Here is a 20535-nt window from a genome sequence, read left to right as displayed (position 1 = left end):
AAACATCCGGGATGTTTATAACCGCGTTTCTTGGTAGTTCTTGGTAGTCATAGCCTGGTGCTTTCTTTAGATTAATGGACACTTAAATGAGCATGGTGTACAAACTATCTTCCAGTTCATTTAGCAGTAACAATACTCACAGTTTCCCTCTCGCTATTCTTGCATATTTTATTATCGTTATTATTGTTATTCTGGTGAATTATAACTTGAAAAATAAAACATGAAGACAAACGTGAACCGGAGAAATAATATGTGCACTTTCGTCTCCTATTTGCCAACTAGGGTTTATCAGCGCTGGTCCTACTGTTTAACGTGGGCTCCGAACAACTATTTTCTCAGAAAACATCCAGTCTTACCCAGCCTGATTACTGGCGTGATGATTTTCCTTGTCGCATTTTACTATTTTGCCTTTTATTTTTTATACGCATTTTATAAATTTGCTACTGACTATCGCAACATTAAGAGGATTGTCCTGTCACTTTTCATTACAGCTCCAACCAAGCCATGCTCATTGGGTTCATGTTTGAACAATGGAATAAGTAATAGGACTAAATTAAATAATATACGTTTGTAGAATATTATTGGCATAAAGAAAGGATAAGACACAACTAATACTTTTGTTGACTTCAGGTACATTCTTGGACAATATATACCCACCATTTTTGCGTAGATTTAAAATTCGAAATGCCTTAATATGGCTATAGTATGTTTAAATAAAACTTAATCAAATTATAATATTTATAACATCAATAACTGTCGTTTTACCCTGGTAATAAATACTGATATATTAAGACTAATTAAATACATTTTAAAAAATCTTTATTTTTGGAGGAAAGAAATGCCAGTTTCACGACAAGTAAATGTTTTAGTACATTGAACATGTAGTTCTATATAGCATAAAGGCACATGTAGTTGGGTAGAAAAAGTGTTATATTGCATGGTGTGGATTGCCAAAAGTTTTGAACAAAAGACAGAAACACAGTTCATTTCTGGGAAAATTAATAATATAATTTATAGTAGATGAATCGAAGAACGCAAAACTGAGACAGATTGTCGAACAGAATTATATTTTGCAGCTAAATAATGCTGCCGTTTGTACCGCGTTATCTATGTTTCACAATATAATATTTTAATTTTAAAGTAGCCACTGATTTAAAACTGCTATCCTAAACCAAGGCTACATCTAAAGAAAGTAACCTTAAGAAGGATGAAATATACTAGGAGCATGCATTTATTCGGATTAGCGATATCTATTGATTAAAATGCGAAGTATCACCGTAAATAATTGTCAAATAATAATTATGTAAGTCAAATAACAGTTTTCCATTGAATATTATTTAGTTATTTGATGTATACTGATGCTAATCGTGGTTCTCTCAAAATTACCTTTTCGAAATTCACTACACTTGTGTGTTGTTTGATTTGAAATAATCATTCAACCATGAAATGAACCATTCAACTTCTTAACCAATCACTTAGAAATGTATGATGATGCTACTGAAAGAACGACCTAGAGCATCAAAAAGAAATTCCAAGGTAACGGACTGCAAAGATAAGAGCCCAGCTCAAACCCCCAATGAGCTTTCCGACCACATAGCAGTTGATAAATTAAATGTTTCCAGATGTGCTTAAAAATGACATTAAATGTGACAAAAATGAATTTACATGACTTTATTGACAATCTATAGTTAGATATCTATATATAGATATAGAGTAGATAGGTTAATTTCTGCCGTAACAACATCCTTCTTTTCACACGGTATCGCCACGTTGCGAAATATTTGTTAAATTTGTAACAGTTTAAAGCACATAGTTTAGCGAAAAATAAAACTGAAAAATGATTAAAAATTTTGATAAATAATATTCTAAAATATTTATAATATTTAGTATGTAAATGATGAAGTGGAAGAAGAAAACCGGTCAAAATTAACTTTAACCACAAGAACTGTAATTCAGGAAGGTATGTAAGCTATGAAAAGAACTAAACATTATGTAAATAGTTCATAAAACTCATTTGATGTAATAGAAAAATAGAGTTCACGATTTTTAAAATTTTGCTCAAATATTTTATTGCAGAGGAATACACGACCAAATCAGTTAAAATATACTAATATAATTCCTATCTCTCATTTCAGTTAACTTATACTACGTAATAAATACATTTTTATAAGAAACTATGTGAAAAAAATATGATCAATATTCAATTACTTCAATTGTTTTACAACAGAAATAATGAATGAGAAATTATATTGTTTGTTGTTGCGATATGAATCCCATTCTGTGAACATAAGCAATAAAAGATCTTTAAATATTATATAAACCATTTAACTATGAAGAATGCAGTATCACTGGAAGGAAAAATAATTTAATTAATACTAAAATATGAATAACGATCATGTTAGATGAAAAGCGTTCTCCATTAGTGTTAAATTAAAACGTGTTCCACTTCGTTGATTGCTGCTTGACCATTTCCCAGGAAACTTAATGACTTGTTAACTAACGCTAAACTTCAGCTTTACACAGCATCTTGAGTGAAGTATCCTTTTCCTGCTCCTAGCTAAACATTTACTTGTCACGTTTCTCTAACGAGATTATATATGTTTTGGTGTATATAGTTGAAACCAAATTTAATATAATCAAATATATATTAATATAATTAAATTTTACTAAATAAGAACCTAACATTACGATAATAGATATTTGATCGAACCCTACGTCACTGGCGTACGGCTAGATGCAGGAAACTATACGCCCCTGCATCTCATTTGTCACACGGTCTCCCTAGATGAAATATTTCTTAGCTAACTTTCCGACAAGGGTCACCTTAGGTTCCATTTTGGCCATTTATTTTCCTTGAAAATAATTCGATATTGATTTTATATAATCTTTCTCGAGACCTAAATTTTAGAACTTCTTTCAACGACGACGCTTTAGAAGATTTGTAGTTTATAATAAAATTCTTGTTACGATAAATCTTGCCCGGATGGGCTGCCTCCGGAGGTAGGTTTTTGTTAGTGAAGATTACTAATGTAAATTTTTTATTTATTAGCTTTACTCTATGTCCGTTTTATTTTCTTATTTAAGAGAATAATATGTACTTATAGCATTACATTACATAGATCAATCAATAAAGAAATATTATTAGCTGTAGTGTATTTTAAACATATATATATATATATATATATATATATATATATATATATATATATATTAAAAATTTTTATTTTAAATTTTTAAAAAATCGATTCTGAAGGAAAATGTTTTAATATAACGTTAAACTATACGTAGGCGAAAAATATACTACTCTACAGATTGAAAAAAAAATTGTTGATAAATCTCTTCAATAAACAATTAAGAAAAAAAGTGGAAAAATAGCTATATCTTTACGTAAATCGTCATCAAAGCGTTTATTCACTTTTTACGCGCAAAACGATAATTTTCAAAACGTACGTCTTTTGAATATGACAGCGTTGTAAGCAAAAAAAGTCTGGACCGAAATCGATATCGAATTATGGACGATGATATATATATAAAAGTCGAACAACAAATAAGCGGAACCGAGACGACCTCTGTCCGAAACTGGGCCGTCGAATTTTTCATTCGGATCGGATCGACGACGCGAAATTGAGTGCCCTCCGAGAATTATAATATTAAAGGGTATCCAGACGTCATTTCTTGTTTTTATAGGCACATGTGTCAACAGCATTTGCGCCATATTAAATTAGGATATGTAACGATCTCCACATTTCAACTCCACCAAGTCCGACATGGATCATATATTTTAATATGATTAGCAAAACCGAGACATATGAAAAATGTATTTAATCATATTCGAAAAGAGCCAATATATAACAGGTCAATTGAAAAGTCCCCGGCCTACCATAGTAAAACAATTTTTTTTGTAAGAATTAGGTTTTTTTTATTCTACATAATTCCCTTCAAGGGTGATTCACTGATTATAGCGACTCTCCAACTTTTCGATACCATTTTTATAGCACGATTGGTCCTTTGCTTTAAAATAGGCCTCAGTTTCGGCGATCACCTCTTCATTCGACGAACATTTCTTCCCACCGAGCATTCTTTTGAGATCTGAGAACAGAAAATAGGAGCTGGTGGCCAAATCTGGAGAATACGGTGGATGAGGAAGCAATTCGAAGCTAAATTCATGGATTTTTACCATCCCTTTCACTGACTTGTGACACGATGCATTGTCTTAGTGAAACAGTACCTTCTTTTTCTTCAAATGCGGTCGTTTTTCGGTGATTTCGACCTTCAAACGGTCCAATGGTCTGTTAATAGTCCTTCCTTTTTTAAGGTAGTCAATGAAAATTATTCCATGCACATCCCAAAATAAAGACGGCATAACCTCGCCAGCCGACTGTTGTGTTTTCCCACGCTTTGGACCGGGTTCATCGTATGACACTCGCATGACTGTCGATGGGACTTCGGAGCGAAGTGATGGAGTCATGTTTCATCCGTTTTCACATATCGACGCAAAAACTCCGGTTTATTACGCTTGATCATCTTCAAACACTGCTCCGAATCATCAACGTCGTTGTTTTTGGCCAAAAGTGAGCTCGCGCGGCACCCACTTTGCGTATGATGTACACGTTCAATTGATATCTTTAGAGAGTCTGCTATTTTATTTCATTTCAATTTACAGGCATTCAAAATCATTTTGTGGATTTTTTTAATGTTTTCGTCGGTAACAACATCTGTTCTACCGACTTAACTTGTGAACTTAGTATACCAATCCTTGATGGTTGATATAGATCCTCTACGAATTCGGTAATTGCCGAGACCACTTTCAACTCAATAATCGTCCAGTTAAATTGGATATGATATGCTTACCTAACGAGAGGTAAGGGAAAAGGAAAGCAAGACCTGAAGATGGCAGATGAGACTCTGCTGAATCGTCGTGAAAGTACTGAAAGTTCTTTAAAAAAAAACGCGGATATAAGCCCGGAATACTACGCCAACATTTAAATAGTACTGCCAACATGAAGCAAGATGTGCTATATTGCATGGTGTTTATATTAATTTGTATATCTCCTGTACGTTATAATAGTAGAACAGTTTTTTCTCTTGTATCTCTTTTATTAGAATATATATACTTTTGTATTAATCCCGTACTCGCCTTGCTTGTGTATCCATGCTGGTATAACAGAACAATAGTAGTAAATTAATTTGGAAATGAAGATTTTACTGTAAGGCAATCAGTAAGATGTAATAAATATTCAAAATTTTTTTTTCCAAAAATATCTAAAATTTTTAATGATAAATCTGTTTTACCAGATTATATATTTTTCAAAGAAAATATAACATAATGTCACAATAACTATAACATAGATCTCTAGATAAACCAAAAGTATATAACTATAAAATATCATCGCACATATTCAGCCATTTAGTAAAGATTCTGTTCGTTAACAAAGATCTTAAATAATTTATATTACAGCTAATTTTACCATTTTTTAATATATGGATACTTAAACATGCAAAAAATAAGTAATATATTATATAATTAATTGTATGTATTTGCAACTACTCAATAACAATAACTAATATAAGTTTTATATATCACATCTATTTTGAAATTTTCTTTAAAAAATCACTGTAATTACGAAATACTTTATAATTTAAGAAAAAAAGAAAATGTAAACGAATAAAGAAAATTGGCTCTTTTCAATTAAAATAGATTTACGCAGAAAAACTATACCTACAGCAATTTGACCCAATTTACAATTTACGAAAGATCACATTAAATAATTTGATTTATTTTAAAATTTAATATTAATAGATAATCTAAGATTATATTGATTATATATCATTTAATACAAAAACTTACGTTTCAATATGATATTTATTGGACCTCCAAAAACACTACACTACTGTACCCTTCACAAATTCGCACTGAACCATTATCGATATATTCAGGAACATTCTATCATAAAAAAATAGTAATGCTTAAAAAATGCGATAATGCAGGTACTCGACGCTCTTAATGTAAACAATGGTTGAAGCAAAAAATAACACCATAAAATAGAACAAACCTTTGTTGATAGCTAGACTACCGTTGTCTTGCATGCTTTCATTTTTGTTCGGATTATACTGAGTGTTTAATTAATTTCATACAAAAATAAGTTCAATATTTATTTAAAAATTAAATAATCTTATAACAATTTCTATGAGATTAATTTATAGTTTAAATGGTTAACAAAATACTATATTTAAACAACGCACACACATACTGACATTTGATAATGACATCACACATTAGACAATCACCCTGGTATTACTATACAATGTATATTGAATTTGTAGCTTTGTGCGTTATTCAATTTTTTATGTTTTCTAATATGGTTTTATTTTATACGGTATCTGACAACCTCAATGGTAGGTATATAGCAATTAAATTAAAAGTTTGAGGAAAGATTAATTTAATTTTTTTGATTTGTCAAAACGAATTCTTTCATATAAATTTAAAGTACTAATTAACAATAATGTAAATTATAATAATATATGTACTATACATAATTATTAATAGAACTATTAATGTTAATATGGCATTAATTAATACTGTTTCGTCGTTGTAGCTAGTAGTCATTGAGATTTCTTGGCGGAAAACTGAAAACAGTGATATTTACTGTTCCTAACCCTATTTTGAAACCAATTTTATACCATTAAGGTTTTACTGAGACCTAAGCAAATGGTCAAACGGGTCAAGGTCCGGGCTATATAGTAGATCAATAAAAAATTTCCGGTCAATCTCTGTCAGTCCTATGCCATATCGTTAAAAATGCAATACAAACGTTTGTTTTTGTTAGACAGTCTTAGTGGAGCCATTGAATGTTCCGGATTTCAATAATCTTTTTGACTCAGTTGAGGCATTAACTTAGAGGATCCAACCCTGTACTGTGTTCGTTCTTCTCCTCTGGCCCATTCATGTAGTATGTTTGTATTGTTTATATATGTTCTTTGAGCTTTATTTAAACAATTTCCGTTCGGTCTAGGTCTTCCGGTCACGTCGTTAAATATGAATTTGTTGCATTTCTTCTATGGTGCTAAAATTTCTATTTATATTTTGGATTTTTGGTCAGTTTCAATTTATTAAAATCATTTTTTAGAAAAAGTATTTTGAGCTGTAATACGTAAGCTGTAATAGAAGTTAGTTACTTAATTTAAGAGTTGGTTTTATGAGATGTATGAGTTTTCCATGAAATAGCGATGCTCTCGCATGGAGTTTCTTGAGCGTATTGCCCCTAGTGGATCAAAATGGTTATAATGTAAATCCAGGTCTATTCTCCCTTTCTTGGCTAATTTTTCAACAAGAGTTCTCTTCAGTGCCGAAGCTGGACATACGATATATTAAAATTGTCGATATATACGATTTTACGATATATCTAAATTAAATGCTTAGTTCAACTATTGACCAATTGATGTCGCTTTTAAAAGTTAGTGAGCAGCCTAATATAAATATACTTATATTTTTAGTACGCTTATGTATGCGAATATACTAAATTATATAAAATTGGAAATAAAAATTTGTCGAATAATCAAGAATATCTATTGGATTACCAAACAACGGTGCCTTCATTGATTTTGGTCTTTAAAATATTTACGGTTGATTTATATTATTAAACTTCGAACTTCAGGGTCAGAATTCCTGGGGCCAATTTCATGTCTATGTTTAATTAGGTACATAATTTACTTGAACAGTATTAGAAAAGAAAAACATAAAACGTATTTTAAATATATCAAAATTTGGATATATTGTAGCGTTCAGGAATTATATAATTTAACACACACTATTTTATCTTCTTTGATATTACAAAGGCTTGATTTTGTTCTATTTGTGTGATAAATATTTTATAAAATAAATCAATATAGTTAAATTATACAATATATAATTATATTACTACAAGAAGAACAGTAAAATTCCTCGAATTGCAATTAATAATTTAGTGTGCTCATTTTTATATATATTTAAAATAGTGATATCTAAATATATTTTAATTCACCTCATTATATTAGCTATACATATTAGAAATACAAATTCTATTATATTGTAGCCCGAAAACGTTATACTTTTATTTCTTTTTTTAATATATTTTAAAGTCTCCTTTTTACCAATGAGGGTTTATATGGACTGGACCTACTGTTTAACGTGGGCTCCAAACCACGGTCCTTGGCATTAAGCCTACCAACTGGCGAGTGACCAACTTAGAAATCATCTGAGAAAACATCCGGTCTTACCCAGCTTGGTCACTAGCGTGAGTGGAATCATTTTCCTTCTCGGATTTTACACTCTTGCTTAGGACAATTACAAATATTAACAAATCACAAACATATTACGATCATGCCCAGCAGGGTTCGGACCCGCGACTATCAAAACAGCAGGTGGACCGTTCTGTCGCTTTTACTACTGCGCCAACCAAGACGACATTCTTATATATTCAATCTTATATATCCAATTCAAGACAAATTACAAGGCGTTGTAATTTGTCTCGCAAAGGCAAAATGGTCTTTCCATGGAATTCCATTCGTCCCGTTCCGAATTAAAAGTGATTCGTAATAAATTAATGAGAACCAGCAGCTTGCTTTTTTTATCTAAAATATTTTTGTACTAAGCTATGTTACAGATAGGTAAATCAATAGATCACAATCAAACAGGCTCGGTGAATAGAGGTAAAACGAAATGAAACAGTGGAGTTTACATTGTGTGACCGTTATTTATTGAAGTAATATAAAATTGTGAAAAATACAAAATAGATAAAACGGATGGTGGCGGTGTTACCTGGTGACGAGGCTTGGGCAGTCGATGGTGGCACTTCTAGATTGAACGGTAGTCAGATCCTGAATGATGGAAATACCCTTCAATAGCATCCCAGATAAACGTCTCGGGCTTGCCAGCTATTCGTTATCGGGTTCTAGTTGGCGCTGCTGGCAACCCGCCAAACAACATCTGGGATTATATTTCTGGGTATTTTGTACACCGTTATTCCACTTTCTAAAATTCGACATGCCTCAAGGTCGCTACAATACTCCCCTGCCAGAATTTTACATACAATTATTATAAACAAATAAAAATACAAAAATATTTGGAAAAAAAATCAAATACAAAATACTGATATACCAAACAAAATGTGCTGCATGAAAAGGGCTTTGAACCATATGATAAATCAAAACGGTTGTGGTTGGTACGGTTGCGATCTGGTACGGCTGTTGATATCTTCCGTCCCTACAGATACCGTTGCTTCATCGTCGCTTTGGCAGTTGAATGTGGTCCATCGATGATGTTGAAAACAAGCTATTTTTAGGACAGGACTCCCGTAATCGACGCTGTGGGAGGATCGATTGTTCGACGACGTGGCAGCTTATTCTCTTCGACGACGAGACGTTGGCAATTCTGGTACCTCGGCGAAGACATGACGAGTCTACGGTGTCTGCAATCGGTACCTAGCTTCTGGAACTGCTCTGTGACTAATCCGTAGTCACATACGTTACGCTAATTCAGAAAAACAAATAACGACGGTATCCGACCGAAGTTGTCCAAAGCCTTTCAAATCAAAATGTCTGCCAATATGACGGAGACGGCGAGCGAAGGAAGACATTATGATTTAAACATAGTGCCGAAACAAATGTTTAGTCGAGACGCTAATGATTAAATAGTAGTGTTAATATCTCTAAGAGTTCAAAAGATTGCGAAAGGAATAAAACTTGGACAAAAAATTTAAAGAAAAGAAATGGAAATAACGAAATTAAATTAAAGGTCCATTGTTCCGGCACTAAAATGAAATTTAATGAGGAACAAATGTTTGAATGAATGTAATGCTGAACGAACAAACATAAAATCGAAGAAAAAAATATAACGGCCACGTAAAATACACTATGTTGCACATACCCTCCATTCACGAGTCCAAACCCAATTTTGCGAAAGATCACGTCGGGGTCACCACTTTAGTGTAAATAGATATGGTTCGGTGAATAGAAGTAAAACGAAATGAAACAGTGGTGTTCTCAAGGTCGCTTCAATTATATTGCTTACCTATTAAAAGGGTCTCTAATTCTAACGGTTAGTTCTGATGTTGACAAATAGATGGCGTTCTGCAAACTCATTAAACAGACTACTATATATTATAAAAGCACGAAAAATATATATCAACGCGCAAAGTCAAGAACATCCGAACGGTGAATTACGTCAGGCGAAACAAAGGGCAGGAATAATGAAAATAAATTATTATTTCATTTCTTTGGGGTCGAATTAAAATTTAATCATATTTACTTGAACGAATTCAATTCTCTCACCAATTGAAAATTAAAAAGTGTAATTCGAAACCGAAACTCTTTCTCAAAAGACTCTCGGTTGTTTGTTTCGGAAGTAATAAAAGTTTCGTTCGTCCTCGGAACCCGTATTTGTTTCCTCCTGGTCCGTCGAGGCGATTTTTTAATTTAATTTCCTGTTTTTCGATCCCGTGTTGTTATTATTCGATCTAATTAATTTGCGGGAATTAAATATTTTCGAACGAAATTATGTAGGGAATTGCTGGCGTGTCAGGAGGAATATCATCGTGTACACGGGCGTAACAGCAAGACTAAAATATTCGACCAGGTGTAATCGAAGTCCAAAGTGATTATCATTAGGCTTGTAGAACAGAATAATATATATCAACAAGTCGCTTCTTTTTCCCGTAATATAAAATATTTTTGTTAAAATAACAGTTTATTTTATTTAAAACCCAAGTATGTTTTCACCAGGTTAGCACCATTTGGTCCAACAGTTTTTACGATAAAGAAAATTGATTGTTGTGTCTTTGCTCATATTCCGGCCATTTTCGTGCAGTGCTTGGCTTAAACATGATTGCGATCTCCATTGATGATTTCATGGAGAGTACTGCCTTCAAAAAGAATTTGTTGTCTGTCCGGAATGTCCTATGTCTTAGGTTTAACATCTGTAAAACGTGGAAACCAGTATTCACATAATGAAGTGGATAGATCATGGTTGCCAGAAGTTTCACTAAGTATTCGATGACCTTCAGTTGCCCTTTTCATGAAATTGGAACAAGATAGTGAAATCTGCCTGCAAAAGCGATTTACTGGGTAAAAATTCAGACATTTTCAACGCACTGAAAAAAAATTGTTCACACTTCGACAAAATAACACACACTGAAGCCCGTCAGTGAGACTGTAAAATGAAGATGGTTACAAATGTACTCGATGCGAGTTAATACACAGTAACACTATGTGAATGACACTATGTAAATATTTAAAATTTAATGTGTATCTCTGATGTTTTGTAATAAAATCAATAGTGGTGCGAAAAAAGATATTAACGAAAATATAACTTTTTATTGCGAACTGAGATAATGTTAAGCGAATTATATTAGATGAATGAATATATTACCTAAATATCTTATAAAATTATTAGCTAACCCTTTTATCAATTTCTAATATTTAAATAAATTTGCTTTATAAAATTTATAAATTTGACATATTAATGACTCACATTTAAAAGTACTTTTCATTTATTAACATTTATAGTATTTATAGAAACCTATATACTATACATTTCTTATATAGTTGTTGTAATAAAGCTTACCTTGCATGGATCTATAATTTTCAAGAACAATATTTACAAAACAGATAAGAATTCATCTCGCTATATCAATAATTTATATACTATCGCTCTATCTATGTTATTACTACCACACAAATATTGATAATTATGAATTAAAAATTAGGATTAAAATAATTTTTGAATTTACCTTTTTTGATATTTTCACAGTTAGGAAGAGAAAAGGATGTCAACGATAACAAAAAGAGTGAAACTATAAACTTAAGCAAACACTTTTAAAAAATATTCGTATCCCACTGCAAATAGAATCCAGAATATGAGCCTTCTTCATTCAGTGATCTATTATTTGACTTGTATTTAATTACTATTGCAGTAATAATGAAAATGCGATTGATTTTATAGAAGTTTTTCATGGATTTCGGAATCAGATTTCTTGAAATCAAAGAGCAAAAGCAATACATGTCGAACATTTATATTTTGTTGTTTTCTATCGACTGATAATGAGTGCCCCGAATTGGTAATTTGTGTTTTAGAAAGAGGAAGAAGTCAGCTACAACGGTATTAGGTGAATAGGACTGTTGTTTGAGAGTATTAGCTGAGTTGTTGTTGGTGAGAAAGTAGTTTATAATAACACCCTTGTGAAATGTAGCGTTGCCGTTATGACGAGATTTTATTGCTCACATCTGCCCTTTTCGAGCAAATTTGGTTTTCAGTTGACCTCCTCTTTCAGTTGATTTCCTTAATGTTAACTTCAACTGAAAAGGTTGATCATCGACCACAGCGAAGCAAATTTTCCCGCTCTCTTCACTTCTGAATGTATGGCACCACATATCTGCACGCATTTTCATTCAAGTTTTTAGTACAGCAAACCTTCCGTAATTTATTTTATTTTCTGTTCATCTTAAAAAAATGCAAATCACACTTGAAATATTATTTTTAAAGTTGCTTTTAATGTGAACTTAGTACCGGTAGGCACGTTAAGAATCTAAAATATTTTATACCGGCCTCAGAGCAACTGTATACGTAACAGACTAATATTTACTATTTCAGAATAATTAAAAATATTTAACTAGTAGTTAACTATCTTCAAAATTAATTGATGATGAAATTAATATGTTCAGTTATACGACACATAATTAACATGAATACTTTTGTTTCAGGAAATTTAGTTCATAGTTTGGATGCTCCAGTATTTATTAATCAAGATATTGGTGCCCAGATAGCAACGCCTATAGTAAAAAATGATCACCTAGTGACGCAAACTGTATATGGCTTTCTAGATTTTACAACTACCATTGGAAATACCGTTATGATATTTTCTCCCCAAAGTACTTCTCCTCCTACTGGTAAGTCACTTTACTATTTAATCACTAACATGATAATTCACAGAATTAACTGTAAAGATGATTAACGTAATAGCTATTTTACATATAAGACATATTTTTTCCTCATGAAATTATTTTGATCTACAGAATTGGTTTATTGTATAAATTATATGAGTGAATATTTTAACACTTAAGTAACATTTTTTAATAATTTAAAATTAAAAAATAGTTTTAATTGATAAATAGATTACCATGTCTACATAATTAAAAAATATATATAAATATAACAAGTGTTTTCTGACATATTCTTCATTTATCATATATATATTTATATATATATATATATATATATATATATATATATATATATATATATATATATATGATATATGATGATATATATGATGAGATTATTTGTGAGCTGTAATAAAGAAAAGTAATCTATGTTGATATAGTTTCATTATACATAAGTAAGACACATTCACTGAGTTGAGATTGTATATTGTTATGGAAATAATAAGAAAATTAAACTTTATGTAAATTTCGTGTGGTCATTTCAAAAGGAACACAGTTTATACCACGAAAAAATAAATTTGCTAAGTTTCTAGATAAATACATGTATGGAAAAACAAGATTACTAATACATTAAGATCAATTGATATTGTAGATATGTTTTCATTCGCATCATTCACTATCAAAAATTGTGATTCTATTTATGAATTTGTAAGTTTATAAACATTTCCTTTATATGTGTTATATTTTTTGAATATTACCTTTATTTTTTTAAAATTATTTCTCCATATTTCCGCCATACTAAGTATAGCCTAGATTTAAAAGTTAGCTGGGAGACGTAGGTACGACTATCGATAATAAACAAAAACAATGATTTTTATTTCGAAACAAGACCGACAGACGAGTTTTATGATTACAAATATTACTACACGGTTAATTGATGGCTTTTAGAATATTTTTTGAACATTTTCATGTGGGTTTAACATTTCAAAAACTAGCGCGCAAAATGACAAAAGGAAACAGACTTTGCTGTAATAGCACTTCTCTATTACTTTGAGCCAGGAGTTAAACCTAAACACTTGCAAGAAATGAGGTATTGGAGGAACTAAAGACCTGAAGAAATCTGGATGTCCCGAATATACAGTAAAGCAGGAATATAAGATTTTTGTAATGTTATAGAAACAAAATCGACTTTTTACGGGAAACCTTTCAGCTACAACTGTAAAGCGAGCTTTACTGCCTCTTGGCCTGCGAAGTTGCGTAGCAGCTAAATAACATAAGATTAAAACATAACTGAGCAAATTCTTAAGCGAGGATGATGTGGTTGTTACCATTGCTTGCCACATTGAAACAAGTATGAAAACACTCCACGAAAATGCTTTTCTTTCTGGAGTCTATTTAGTTGGTCACAGTTTCAAGTTTAGACAAGACAATGACCATAAACATTTGCCAACTTTATACCAGAGGATCTTAGAGAAAAAATGAAATGAAGACTTTTTCAAACATTGAAATGGACATAATCACTTATCCGAATAATTAAATAAGTTGACAAAAATAACGTGTAAAATTTATAAACAAGTAATTAAAAATACTTTTTGGGGAATCAATATTTAACGAGAAACTTGTTCATATTTTAAAATTTATATTAAACATATTTACTCAAAGTGCGTATCATATTCACATACACATTGTCAATTTTAAACACAAATTTTAAAATTAATATACCTATGACAATTTACATCAACAATATTATTATCTATATTAATGCTCTTTGCTTTATTTTTAGAGAAACCAAAGGATGTAGCGACAAATAACATAATCGATACGAAACCGAGAGCCGTGCAAGACCCCGTCTCCAACATAAAACCCTCAAAAACCCAACAGGTAACGAAGAAGACCGAGACGTCGGCGGTGGTGCAGGTGAACGCCGCCCCCAAGTTATCGAGCAAAGTGGAGGTAAAATCGTCGCCGGTGACGAAAGTAAACGTTATCGGAAACAAATCCTCGCAAAAGCCCAAACAACCGCCGATAATTATAAGCAAAGTGGAGGTGATCGGGGAGACCAAACCAACCGTGTCGCAGAATGTAATAACTAAAGTGGAAGTTGTAACCGAAAAGCCGAAGTCGGTAAGTAGGCCGTATCGTTGACGCTCTTGACGACCTATACGCTTTTATCAGATAATGGATTCAATCAGGCCGGAGCATTGATGTTTCACTTAGTGCCTTAATGAATATACGCCTCGCATGTAGTTCACATACTTGCCATTATATTAAAGATATTATAGTTACGATACTGATGGATAATGGGGTTAATTCTTCGATATAGATGCTTCCAAAACGAGCAACGTCTTTTTCATTAACTCATTTTTCATTACATGCTGTAAATTACTTTGGTCAGCCATATGTGCTGGTGAAAATCAGAAGTATAAATGTAAACAACTATCCCAATGATTTTGACATTTGTCCACATGAAATAAGATTTGCACTGAGTTATTCAGTGAATAGATGGGCTAAACCTGGAACGCTAAGAATTGAATTGTCCACATGAACTTATTTTATAGCTTTATTTCAACAATTCTTCTGTCGAAGCCCATCAAACACTATTATAAGCTTACGACTAGGCTCTTGTGTTAAATTTTAGTCGTGGGTTTTAATTTCAACGATTTAAAGTTTTCAGCAGTATCGGATAGTAAAACAGTCAGGCTGGAACCTGACATAGCACTTTAATATTTCACTAGTGTCTTAATGAATATACGCCTCGCATGTAGCTCACATACTTGCAATTATATTAAAGATCTTATAGTTACGATACTGATGGATAATGGGGTTAATTCTTCGATATAGATGCTTCCAAAAAGAGCAACGTCTTTTTCATTAACTCATTTTTCATTACATGCTGTAAATTATTTTGGTCAGCGATATGTGCTGGTGAAAATCAGAAGTATAAATATAAACAAGTATCCCAATGGTTTTGACATTTGTCCACATAAAATAAGATTAGCACTGAGTTATTCAGTGAATGGATGGGCTAAACTTGGAACGCTAAGAATTGCATTGTCCACATGAACTTATTTTATAGCTTTATTTCAACAATTCTTCTGTCGAAGCCCATCAAACACTATTATAAGCTTATGACTAGGCTCTTGTGTTATATTTTAGTCGTGGGTTTTAATTTCAACGATTTAAAGTTTTCAGGAGTATCGGATAGTAATACAGTCAGGCTGGAACATTAATATTTCACTAGTGTCTTAATGAATATACGCGTCGCATGTAGATCACATACTTGCAATTATATTACAGATATTATAGTTACGATACTGATGGATAATGGGGTTAATTCTTCGATATAGATGCTTCCAAAAAGAGCAACGTCTTTTTCATTAACTCATTTTTCATTAGATGCTGTAACTTATTTTGGTCAGCGATATCTGTTGGTGAAAATCAGAAGTATAAATGTAAACATGTATCCCAATGGTTTAGACATTTCTACACATAAAATAAGATTTGGACTGAGTTATTCAGTGTATCGATGGGCTAAACATGGAACGCTCAGAATTGCATTGTCCACATGAATTTCTTTTATAGCTTTATTTCAACAATTATCCCATCAAAAACTATTAAAAACTTACGACTAGGCTCTTACGTTATATTTCAATCGTTGGTTTTGTTTTCAACGGTTTAAAGATGGTAGTTTTCATGTACATGGCAAAAAGTTTTCCGGAGTATTACATAATAATACAGTCAGGCTGGAGCTTTGATGTTTCACTTAATGCCTTAATGAATATATTAAAATATATAAATTATATTAAAGAAAGATATTATAGTTAGTATATTGATGGATAATGGGGTTAATTCTTCGATATAGATACTTCCAAAAACAATATCTTTTTCCTTAACTAATTTTTCATTAAAGGTTGTAACTTTTTTTTGGTTAGCGATATCTGTTGGTGAAAATCAGAAGTATAAATTTACAACTATCCCAATGGTTTTGACATTTCTCCATATAAAATAATGAACGTTTAACGTATATGTCAACGTATATGTTAGAATAATGCATGTATAAATTTGAGGGTTGTCAGATCATTAATTTGTGAATTATAGCATTTTGAGTGAAGCAATTTTTATTATTGTGAAAAAAATTGATAAAAAGGAATTTCGCATGTTGATAAAATGTTGGTTTTTGAAGGGAAAAAATACAGTTGCAGCAAAAACTTGGCTTGATGTCGAGTTTTCGGACATTGCCTCAGGAAAATTAACGATAAAGGAAGTTTAGACGTGGTGAAATGAGTACCGAAGACGGTGAACCCAGAGGATACCCAAAAGAGGTTGTTACCGACGAAAACATTTAGAAAATCCACAAAATGATTTTGAATGACCGTAAATTAAAATTAAATGAAATAGCAGTCACTCTAAAGATATAAACTGAACATCTACATCATATCATTCACGAGTGTTTGGATATGAGAAAGCTCTGTGCAAAGTGGGTGCTGCGCGAGCTCACTTTTGACCAAAATCAACGACGAGTTGATAATTCGGAGTAGTGTTTGAAGATGATCAAGCGTAATAACTCTGAGCTTCTGCGCCGATATGTGACAATGGATAGCTCCATTATTTCACTCCGAAGTCCAATCGACGGTCATCCGAGTGGACTGCAAACGATGAACCAGCTCCAAACCGTGGGAAAACGCAACAGTCGACTGGCAAGTTTATGGGGTCTGTATTTTGTGATGCGGATAGAATAAACAGGAAGGACCATCAACAGCGACTATTACATAGCGTTATTGGACCGTTTGAAGGACGAAATCGCCGAAAAACTGCCGCATTTGAAGAAAAAGAAAGTGCTGCTTCACCAAGACGAATGGTATCAAAAAGTTGGAGGGTCGCTATAATCAACGTATCAACTAACTCAACAATAACAAATTGCTTTTTTAGTGGTATTCTATGTTCCGAATCATACTTGTGTAGCTAATACAGTTAAAAGTCAAACTTACTTTCGAACATTTAGAAATTTGGTATAAGAGGAAGAATTATTATTTAAAAGCTTTGTTTATTGTTTCTTGTTTTTAGATTTTAGCATTGTACTTTAGGAATTAATTTATATGTGTTTCTAGGTTGTAGCCAGCAAAGTGGAAGTTGTAACAGAAGCCAAACCGACCCAAGTTCACAGCATAGTCCACGTTAAATCGGACGACGAACCGGCCGTAATTATCGGAAATAATATCGGCGAACCAGAATACGATTTCCTATCTAGACAGCCGTCCGAAGTTGTCGAGGAGACGTACAAAGTAATAAACTTGAAACCGAGCTCCAAGTTCCATTTAAAGCCTCGCTCGTCATCCGATGGAAAAAACAAGGCAACAAAGCGACCGGATAATGCCCATCCCACCGGACTGGTCTCGAGAATGGAAGGTATGGATATGCCATGTTGGATGTTACTTTTTATGATCTGAAAATGCTTTTAAACTTTTCCGAACGGGCCAGTTATTTTTGGTATTGACTACCATATCTGTAAAAGTTTTTCCCGAACTTTTTTTTAAAACCAAATACTAATGGATTCCTGAAAGTTTGTTAAAATTCATGCATTTCGTAACTTTTTACCCGTCGATTTCCGGCAAAAATTTCGACAGTATCAGTAGAGAATTCATACTGAATATTAATAGACAAAAATAAATATTAAGAATATAACTTAATTTTTATATATTTTCACAAGCATACATGTTATTACTATATTATTACAAATATTTACATTAATGTGAATTTTTTTAAATAAAATTTAAAAAAAGCGAACAACACATTTTCTGTAGTCTACCTAATAAAACGGTAAATTCATATAATCTAAACTTATTATGTAAAAAAGTCGCAAAGTTGCTGCATTTAACTGTGGCTCTGACTTAACAAAATTGTAATGTAAATAAAATAATAAAACAAGAATGTTATTTTTTATAACGTCAACAATCTGCCCGTGGGCAGTAAGTATTACTATATGATATGGGTTATATGATATAACCATCCTGACATGTAGAAGATAACTTCAGTAAGTACTTCACTTAACTTCACCTGCTGTACAACTTACAATGTAAATCTTATTCTAGATACTATTCTAACTTATTCTACACTGTTCTACACAACTGTTTTGGTCAGTGAATTGGGATGCACTAATAGTCTTTCAAGGAACTTATTATTAACACTCCGAATCACACTCGTTATGGGTTAAGGGGATATCGCGCTGAACCAGCTTGTTGAACACGTAATATGGGGCATCGACGATGATTTGCAACACTTTATTCTGGAACCTCTGGGGGATATCTATGTTAGATTTGCTAGTAGTACCCCACATATCGATACCATAGTCCCAAATGGGCCTAAGTATTGACTTATACAGGAAAACGTTATTTAATAATAATTTAGATTTACGCCCTATTAGCAATACATTTGGTTTAGTTTAAGCCAAAGCTGTTTGAGTTTTGTCACTATATGTTCTTTCCTTTTCCATGTCAAACGTCAATCAAAATGCATTTCCAGATATTTTACGTTGTTTGCTTGCGGAAGTTCATGATTATTCAATTTTACTGAGGAACTGTAAACTGTGTACTGTTCTTCTACAAAGGTGAATGTCACATGGGTAGATTTTGTCTCATTTGCTTTGACACGCCACGTTTTCAACCACAATTCGACTTTATTAAGATGAATTTGGAGGTTTCCTTGGGCTGATATTGAATCCTCGTGTGATGATAAAACCGCTGTATCGTCAGAATATGTTGCGACAGTAGTCTTTCTTGAGGTCGGTAGGTCTGCTGTATATAATAATATAAAAATGGTCCAAGAACACTGCCCTGCGCAACAGACAAATATATTATGTGTAGGTCAGTGTATTCTTCACCCTGTTTGACAATAAAATGTGTGATTCAGCAGTTGAAAATGCGTATGGGGCAAAAGCTTTTTCAATTTAACATGTAGAGCAGTGTGGCACACCTTGTCGAAGGCCTGTGAAATATCTAGAAATGCAGCGGAATAATATTTTTTATCGTTTAAAAATGATAATGAAATATATTATCGAAGGACTTAAACTACAAATGACGATATAGCCACAATAAATTGTAGGATAAAGTTGTTTTATCGTTTTAATATTTAGTTCTTTTCCAAACCAATTTTGGTATCTCCTGGAGGTTTAATCCATCTAATTAACAATTCTATATCTATCACCTGTATTTTGCTTTCGTTAAGGAACACATTTATCTTTATATGTTTAGTTCTTGTTTCTTCCGTAGATGTGTTTCCTTGTCAAGCCATTTTTATTCCTCTTTATTTTTCTTTAGTTTCTACTGTTACTAGCTGTGTGCATTCTTCTTGATAAAATTAGATTTAGTCAAAGCATTCTTCCTAATTTATTTACCACCTTTGCAAAACAGTTAGTACTAATTTTCTCCTTATTTGTTTTAACCAAATGCGCATGTATATTCTGAACAATTACACAGTTCTTTGGACATACAGCTTTCACATTCTACAATAAGGTTTCCTACAGTTATCATATATCAATTTTAAACTCACGTTAAATTCTTTCCACTTTCATCACCCTATCGTGTAAATTTTTAGCATTGAATCATTATCTCATATTCAGAAAAT

The 20535-nt window shown here is 32.2% G+C and overlaps 1 protein-coding gene across 22 annotated transcripts in view; it reads left to right on the top strand.

Annotated features, from left to right (window-relative positions):
- Positions 1-20535, top strand: part of LOC143204875 (uncharacterized) — a 347752-nt gene that overhangs the window by 288323 nt on the left and 38894 nt on the right. For all 22 annotated transcript variants that reach the window (XM_076417771.1, XM_076417782.1, XM_076417770.1 and 19 more), the window contains 3 exons: positions 12736-12921; positions 14699-15039; positions 18024-18321. In XM_076417771.1, coding sequence (XP_076273886.1) covers positions 12736-12921; positions 14699-15039; positions 18024-18321 — 825 coding nt within the window. The remainder of the gene's footprint in view (positions 1-12735; positions 12922-14698; positions 15040-18023; positions 18322-20535) is intronic.

Source organism: Rhynchophorus ferrugineus, unplaced genomic scaffold (genome assembly GCF_030347505.1).
Source record: "Rhynchophorus ferrugineus isolate W39M unplaced genomic scaffold, kcgeb_rfMv2 rfM11, whole genome shotgun sequence".
Taxonomy (NCBI): domain Eukaryota; kingdom Metazoa; phylum Arthropoda; class Insecta; order Coleoptera; family Curculionidae; genus Rhynchophorus; species Rhynchophorus ferrugineus.
The sequence above is the reverse complement of the archived record's forward strand: the minus strand, read 5'-3'. Positions and strand labels throughout refer to the sequence as shown.